General features: G+C 48.6%; 1 protein-coding gene across 4 annotated transcripts in view; it reads right to left on the bottom strand.

Annotated features, from left to right (window-relative positions):
- LOC112461559 overlaps positions 1-9068 on the bottom strand; it is a 186654-nt gene that overhangs the window by 97349 nt on the left and 80237 nt on the right. The window contains exons 1-2 of one of the 4 annotated variants that reach the window (XM_025026958.1): positions 2639-3165; positions 2458-2572 (exon numbers count right to left, since the gene is read on the bottom strand). In XM_025026958.1, the coding sequence (XP_024882726.1) occupies positions 2458-2521 (64 nt within the window). In that variant the 5' untranslated portion in view covers positions 2522-2572; positions 2639-3165. Of the gene's footprint in view, positions 1-2457; positions 3166-9068 lie in introns of those variants that run through there. The other 3 variants (XM_025027020.1, XM_025027095.1, XM_025026884.1) reach the window with 3 other exon arrangements.

Below are 9068 nucleotides of genomic sequence, written 5' to 3'. Positions count from 1 at the left end.
ACACACACACACACACACACACACACACACACACACACACACACACATTCACGGACCTTCCTAACATGTATACGTATATGCGTATTTGCAGGCAGATCGAGGTACGAGATGTCGACGCGCATATAATTCTCCCGGGACGCCATTAAATTGTATTAATCCACTTCCATCACGAAATTGAAGTTCAGGCACGATAAATGTACGTAAGTACGTACCTGCTGCGATACGCCTGTACGCGGAATGTGTAACCCCCCGCGGAGAGCAACCCCCAGTACTCTCTCTGATGCGGCGCCCCCCTCGGCGTTCTTATCGATTTCGTGACAAATTTTTTTTTATACCCGTCGATATCTCCCGCGAAGATCGCGTAACCCTCGTTGTACCGTTTCATACTTATTAGCCACGGGGAGGAGAGAACGGCGCGACGAACAAAGTTAAGTCAACCGTGAGGGAATCGTTTAAGTATCGTTACTTCGTTACTGGACATTTTAATCACCGACAACTTCGTTCCTTTACTTAGGGACCTTAATTAGGGATCGATTACGGCTCAAAGAGCACGATCTCTCGGAGATGATAATCCTGTAGAATACTTTACATCCTGGCGCATTCAAAAAGTATCAATTCTTTGCGCCGCGTGCGTTTCTCCACGTTTGGTCTATTTTCTCTCAAATTAACGGAGCGATGGCAGGTAATGTTCGTACATTTCCAGGGTATCGATAATGTCAGCGACAGGATCGAAACTCCGTTAAATTAAGCATACCCGATACGCAATCGCGAAACACCACGGTGGTAATTGGATCGTATACGGCACTGCGGCGGAGGTATACGTTCGTTTGAGCTTCATTCGTGTTTTCCGACAATGCCGTTGTTTATCCCATATCGCGAAATGAGTTTCGGAATGAGTGGCGTGAGAGGGCCGTGTAGAGCGCGAGGGTACAACGCGAGGGGAGGGGATCGAGAATATAGACGGGCGCGAGTTGTCGGAAATGCATATCTCAACATGCCCGCAATCGTTTCGCGAATTGAAGAGCGTTGGAAAAACGCCGGAGGCTGCGGGGCACCGAGGAGGAAACTGGAAAAAGAAGACCAAAAAAAAACGACAACTTACTTTTTACTCGCCTCCTATAGTCGCCGCTGTCATCTATTTTTTTTCTTTTTACGTATTTTACATCAGTAAACCAAATATCCCTCCGATTCGCGACGTTGCCTCTCATAAAGCTCGCGAACATTTTATATGTACGAGCGCGCGCCTTAAGAAACGAGATGTCGCGACCTCGCGAATAATCTCTCTCGATTCGATACTTTAATTTTTACGAAATTTTAACAGATCTCAACCGACTTTTGCCTGCAGCGAGTGGAATGTATGAGCTTCAAACAGTTTTAAGTGATCGTTTAAAATTCGACATACAAAGAAATCTTTCCTCGCTTCAACTTTTGTCTTCAATTTTATATATCGTTATAGATCTCGTGGATTGTATTTAAAACAAAAGATCAGATCGGTATAATAGCACGTTTAGGTGTTCTCGCGGACCCGAAAGTACTTTATCGCTTCTTAAACCATTTCCAATACTTAAGTATTCAAAAGTTACACTTTGCAGACTCGAATGCATGAGTCACACGGGAAGGTGGGACTGCTTAAAAATTCAAAAAGTCAGCGTTTTACTTATTACCAATAGAATGTCATTCCCGTCGTGGCGGAATAAATGTATGACTACTTTCAAACGGCTAGTGCGGGAAGAATCAATAATATCCTCGAACGCGGCTCAGCCTTCCCGAACTATATCTCTCCTATTTCATAACTTTCCCAATTTCAAGAACAGAGAAGCGAGAAAATAGCATAGGCTCCGAAAAACTCGCGCGCCAGTACCGGGGCTGGCGAGAATTTAGGCGAGAATATAGACGTGATATTCTAGTTGGAGTCAAAGATTACTAAAGTTAAATGGGGGAACATCTCTAAAGTTTGAGGATAACGAGCGAAACGCTCTAACGGCGTGGGGCGGGGGGAGGGGGGTCTGGCGTTAAAGTATTTATCGTGGGAGAGACAGTTGTATCAACGGCCAGAGTGATAAGTGTTGACCCCTGTTGCGGAACAATTTGCGATTGCTACCTTCAGATAGCGGGCTCAACGTGCGTTGTTATCGTTTCAACCGTTGCAACCCGTTCATATAATAGCGGCCGCAAATAGGCCATCGACGTCGCGCCGCGAACAAAAGCAAAACAGCATCGCGCGACGGGGCAGGCCCCGGCGGATGTCCGAAACGCCGCGCATTCCCGACGCGGATCGTCGGCGATTAATCGAATCGATCGAGCAGCACGGCGGCAGCGGCGGCGCGGCGGTGGAGCCTGTTGTTTGACAAAGACCCCGATTCATGCGTCAGCGCACGAGGCCGAAGCGCCGGGTCTAACAAGCGATACAAAAACCAGAGTGGCGCACACACACGGAATATAACACACTGCACTTACCCCCGATCCATCCGAGGCAGAACAATAACAAGCCGGTCAGACAAATCCGCCGGGTCCAGTCCATGATGATCCCGGGACGATTTCTTGCCGCCTCCGCGACCGCAGTCGTTCAACTCTGAGGGAGAGAAGAGAGGATCGGGAGTTAGCGAGAAACGCGTGTGTGTGTGGTTTCGAAACGCACCGCGCGCGATCGTTGACGCGGACGATCGAGAAAATCAAACCCCGCTTACGGTGTTGCGGGCACTATATGGTACTCCGGTTTCTTTTATCGCACACAATCCAGCCTCGCGCGAACGCGCGTGGCTCACATTGAAAATCCACTTTTGTGAACAATCGCCACCGTCGTCGCGAGACGCGTCGTCGAATAAATAATCGTCGAACAGTCCGTCTTTATTATCCCTCGTTTCTCTTTCTTTCTTTTTCGTTTTTTTCCCCCTTATTGTGTTCCGTTTTCTATCTCACCAAACTAATTTCTCACCGACCGGAGGCACTGAGGCACCGCGCGCACTCATCAACCCTCTCACGACGAGTCACGGCGACACTCACGGGGCACACGCGTCCCGATCGTGCGGCGAGCACGCGTCGCGCGGAAATAGCGGGTGGCAGCGGCGGCGAGGAGGCATTCGGGGAGAAAGAGAAAGAGAGAGAGAGGGAGAGAGAAAAAGAGAGAGAGAGAGCGTGCGCGTCCGTGCCCCACGGTGATCGCGTGTGCGGAGTAGTGGCGGTGGCGCGGCCTACGGGCTTTGGAGCGCGGGGCGCCGTCTCCCACCCTCGCGCGCGCGGCCGGCGGCGGCGGCACCGCGTAGTGTAACCCCCTCTCGCACGCCCGGGTTCCTCTCTCTCTCTCGGTCGTTCGCACGCGCGCCCGAGAGTACCCGATGTTGGAACAGCACGAGGCTGAGATAGGGGCACCTCGGCACGAACCAGCCCGAACGAATCCCAGAGAGAGAGAGAAAGGGGGAGAGAAGGAGAGAGCAAGAGAGGTTTCTGCAAGCGCCTGTGCGGAAGTCGCACTCTACGCACTGTCGCAAGACGGACTATTAACGCAGAATGCGGATAGAAATGCACGCGAATTGATATCGGAGTATTCGGAATACCAGATACTTTATTTTGGGATATTTTTAGTAGCAATGCCTTATACTCTTGCGATAGAACGATAGATTATAGCTGAAAGACACCTCGGTGAACCAAATAATGTAATAACGTTAACTAAAGACGATAACAATATCTAATAAACATTAAATTTGAATAATTTTTTAACATATTGTAACGATAAATATTATGTGTCACCCCTCTTGTGCCAGAACCATGAATGTGCAAATTTTCACTTTCTGAGTGGGGTGAATGTTTTTTTTAGTTCGTTACACATTTAATTGTGAATTTCCAAAATTTATCAAATATGGCACATTCATGGTATTATTGGCATAAAAAAGACAATATGATTTATATAATATTTTATTTTAATATGTAGATATATATGTACATATTATTATATACTGGAAAATATATTATAAAATATATAACATTATATAATTACTTCCATTAGAGTTCATATTGATTTACGACACTATATATTTTCTTCTTGATTGTCATAAGGTATCGATACTTCCGAAGGGAAACACCCTCCCAGTATCTTGCGATGCGATATCGAATGACTTGACTGAAAGTATCCGTATTCTATTAAGTCTAAGCCTCTCCACGCCGAGTGAGTAAAAGCACATCCGCGCACTTAAACTTAAGCATTTCTCCAACCGTGGGAAACAGATGGGATATCGACCCGACTCTCGTTCGGGATAGGAGCGATAGGCTCCTTGTATCGTTTCGACTTTAGTGGGCGCGCGGAAAGTGGGGGGGCCCGAAAAGTTAACCCTCTCCTCCCCGCTGCCCCCGCTTTTTCATGATACCTCTTAAACTTCGGTTAAACTCTTTCTATGGTGACGTAATGCAGTCTACATTCGGGCGAATTCGATATAAGTGCGCCGAGTTATGTCGAACGTTTTTCTTCGGGAACTTTTAAGTTATGCAGTATGAAGTCAAATACGCGCGCGAGAGATATGTATATGCCATAGAGACACACATACATATATATTACATATACATATATATGTATATAGATGCATGCTAAATCTTCTGTGAGCATCGAGATTCGCTCTACGGTGGAGTGCAGTGATGTATCATCAAAGACGATACGTTATAGGCAGATCGAAAATATCGCGTCTCGCGCAGCGCGCGACTGGCAGTATACGAATTTCCTTTTTCTTCCCTAGTAAGAAGTAAAAGGATCAGGCCTTTGAGAAATAAGAGCTGGAAATGTTTCAGTTACCTCCTCCTCATGTTAAATGATTCCGTGTTCAAGCGACGCTTATATCGAATTCCATCTAGCACGTACGGCGTCAGGTTGCACCTGAAGGCGTAGTAAACCGAATGAGAGCGGCAGGGATGTAATCGTAGAGTAGAGGAAGGCCGAGATATCCCTGTGTGTGTGTGTGTGCGTGTGTATATGTATACGGCGCGGGGTCGCCGCCAAGTAAAATACGACGGGTACGTAATGAGAATTCCTAATATCAAAAATCAAAGACGAGACCGGGTACCGCAGAAAAATGTTTTCACTCGATCAATAGCGCATTTTTCGCTTCGCGAGCTCCCGTTAGAACGCAGAAAAGTAGATATATGCGGGAGCATGGAAAGCAATGTTGTGTTTGCGGGCGTCAGGTACAACTGGGAACTATGCTGTGACGGATTTATAGTACGCGGGCCCCGGCGTGCCGCACCATTTTTTCCCCGAGACCCCATTATTGATCTGTCAAAATATTGATCCACCTAGAGAATATTTCTTAAAACGTTGAAACGCACGGCGAAACGCGAAAACGCAATTAATTAGAGCTATACCGTTGATAACGATAAAACATTCAACGATATAAATTATCGTAATAATAATAATTGCTAGTCCGTTTTTAATTATCACTTCTATTATAATATCTGCAAATTTAATTGCATTTTTGATTGTAATTTAAACGGGAATCAAATTGATTCGCACATTTTCTCATATTTCTCTCATTCCGAGGGTCGATTAATTTGAGGCGGTCCAACGATCCGTATATACATCTCGACTTTCGAGCTATCTCGTACCCTGGACGCACAGAGAAAGAAAAGGAAGAAATAATTATGCACCGACACGATTTTCTCTCCGCGGACAACAGTCTCTTCTTTTCTTTTCGCCTTTATTTCGGAAGCACGAAGACCTTGAGCGTAAACTCGCCGGCGACGACGGGACCCTCCGAAGTAATCAGAACCGCGTCTATTCGCGCGCCATCCTTCCTCACCCCGTCTCCCGTCGTCGTCGTCGTCCCAGATACATCCCCTCTGTCCTGTCTTTTTCGCAATCTCCCCCGGGTCTTCTTGCCGACATGTCCGGATGCGCCATCGCGGCTCGGCACGCAAACGTGTGCCCCATTTCGCCGCTGCCGATCCCGAACTTCCGTTTACATGGCAGCTCGTGTTCATAAACGAGGGGGGGGATGAAACAACGATCCGCGGGAGCGAGGTGGACCGGCCAAAGCGGCCAAACGGATGACCCGGATCGGCGTATATGCGAGGCGCGCGAATGTCGGGGACCCCGAGTCGTTTGTTTCCTCCCCCACAGTCCGCAGTCCGCCTGATTGCGGATCACGCGGATCAGATTAAGGACGCTCGCGCGCGGGCGTTTGCACGCGCGCCGAGAGACTAACGACAGGGTTGGAGATGCGACAGGAGATAGACGCCCACCGTTGGGCCGATACCATTGTCGCGGTCTATCTATCGCGCCACCGTGACTAGCCGCATCGCTAGTCAACGCCGACAGCAAACGACGGGGAATCACGGCAGTCCCTTCACGCCGCAGGGTCCCCTCCCCACCGTTAATCCGCGCGGGATGCGTCGAGGTGTCGACGTCCGCGCGGCGGTAATGAAATTACTCGATACTCGCCGCCACCGCACCACACAAACGGACGGAGCAAACCATCGCGCTTAGTTACCGGTCATCGTTGATATAATGGACACGGACCCTCTAGATCCTAATTTCGTGGTTTCGACGACGAGGATATATACGCTAAGAAGTCGGTTACCAACGGGGTTTTATCAGCGTCGCGCGATGAAACAGATAAAACTGTAATTCTTTTCCAACGATATCGCGCCGGACGACGTTAACGTTAAATCAAAAAGTCTCGGACACGCCGCGCTAATTACAGGCGCTGCTGGTAGACGAGGCTCGCGCGACTCGTCGGGCTGTAACTCCGGTGGCGTGACATATCGGGATGTCGATATCGCGAATATAACAAAGTTATTTCATACTTGGCACGAGAGGAAAGACATTGGGGGGGAAGCATCGACAATGACGGCCACGGTGCTGCTCAATGGTTTACAAGGATGCAGCCTTGCAGAGCGTAATTTCGAGACGATGACGAAGCATGATGAAATTACGTGATAGTTAGCCCGAACTAAATTGACGTGGGGTACATAGTTACTTGCTATTGACCAATATAGCGCTGAAGAGTACACCCCTTCAGATTATCAGCTTCGCTAATAAGATTTAAGGGCTCGATACCCTGAAAATAATTCGCCGGAAAAAATTCGCCAAAGATATCCCAGCCTTCGATTCCATGATCTATCCTAGCCAGATTTCACGAGATAAATAAATAAAATGCAAATTTCGAGTTAATTTCCCCGTCGCCAATAATAGCGCGCGAGTAGCCGACTCTGCTATATAAAGAGTAATTTCAGTGATTTGCCCGACACATCAGATAATTCGATTGTGTTCGCCGGCCGTGTGCGGAACGAAACTGTCTGGCAATTGAGTTGAGAGGTAAACAGATGAAGCGCTAAAAATCCCGACCGCCGGGCTTCATCGTGCGCGACTACGAATATGGAAATTTCAGGGTTTCGACTCGGAGGCTACTAACGAGCGTACCGTGCACGCTTCCAGTAGTGCCTGGCATGGCATACACGTTATATGTAGGTACATACAATACACATGTATACGCGGCCCTGTGGCGATGACGGCGACAGCGGCAGCGGCAGCGGCGGTGGCGGCGGCGGCGGGCCGGAAGGGTTAATCCTATCTAGCGTAATAGTAGCGGGTCAACGACATCTTTGCGAGGAGCAAACTTACCTGGCCCAACAAGCCATACATCAAATTGCACCTCTTGACGAGCTCGGCTTTCACGGGACGTCGTCGTTCCGGGTGATAAAAACGTCGACCGGAAGTCGACGCCGACGACGAAGAACAAAGCGACGGGAAATGTCGCGCGAGAGGAGAGCGCGCTAGTTGTCGCGCGGAACGAACATTCGTCCTTGAACGTGCCAAGTTTTTCCGCCGAAACTGTGTTCCGCCGCGCGTCTCTCCGCCGTCCGGAATTACATCTGGGATATATGAGCCGTTTATCTTGAAGATGGTGGCGGAGAGACGGGACCCGAAGCAAGTCGCGACGAAGAACTTTGAATACGGAATTCAGCCGCCGCGCCGCCGCCCCGTCTATCTAGGCGTTCAGAGCTGAATGCGGCCGTGTGTTGTCAGCTCGCGATAACAATAAACGCGCGGTCTTCGCATTAGACAAGCCGAAACTCGGTATTAAACGCCGGCAGTTAGCGCTAATTACGCGATACGCGCCATTACGTCGCTCGCTTCGATTCGAAAAGCGTTATAACATTTGTTAGAGACTAATGCTCGTTTAAAACGCATCCACAATAGGAGCGCGCCTCGAACAAGCCCGTCTCCGGGTGTAAAATATGCCCAGCGCCGTGAAAGAGACGAGAGCACTGAAATATGGTTCTGAGAAATGAATAATAGAAAAAAAAGACAAACGCGAGCGTGAGTTTTCAAAACGTTCGCAAATGTATGTACGTACACATTTTCCCGGGGCTTTTATATTCGTCTCCTATGCATATGTTTTGTGAGCTGTTGTTAATTAGGACACGAGGCAAAATCGCGAATCCGCGTTGAATTTGCGTTCGTATAGCCACCGGCAAAAATAGTAAATTCCGAGCGGAGTGCAAAATCTGTGCGTGAAATTATATTTTAGGCATTTACCGGGGATGACCTAAATTCTCGTTCGATAAAACGTCGCAGCTCCTCCTCCTGCTCCTCCTCGAAAACTCCAGCGGCTGATGCTGGATGTGACATATTTGCGTGCATTTACGAAGCATATCGGGATATATAGAAGCATAGATAATACATATGGTGGTCGGTTTTGCACCATCGATACCTCCGCTTCCACCTTCGCTCTCGCGTAACACACGTAACCCCGACCGGAAGTCTCGCGATATTCCGAAGGCGCGTTTGGCGTTCACGGCCCTCCAAACTTGGCACGTCCTTTATAAAAGTTCAAGACGCGGTCATAACCCTTTATCACGAAAAGGCAGCGCTATTGTTGCACGCTACAGCTCCACTCTCCCGTTGTCGTAAAGCACGCACCGAACTTGCTAAGTACTCGGGTGAATGCGAACGCGAATACATAAAATTCGTTTTAACGCAAATAATAAGCCGGGAAAACGCGTTTCGCAATCCCGTGGGAAACCCGCCGTCGTTCTTCTCTCTCTCTCTCTCTCTCTCTCTCTCTCTCTCTCTCTCTCTCTCT

Source organism: Temnothorax curvispinosus, unplaced genomic scaffold, assembly GCF_003070985.1.
Source record: "Temnothorax curvispinosus isolate PA1 unplaced genomic scaffold, ASM307098v1 QBEX01000173.1, whole genome shotgun sequence".
Lineage (NCBI taxonomy): Eukaryota > Metazoa > Arthropoda > Insecta > Hymenoptera > Formicidae > Temnothorax > Temnothorax curvispinosus.
This window is presented reverse-complemented; position numbering and strand designations above follow the sequence as displayed.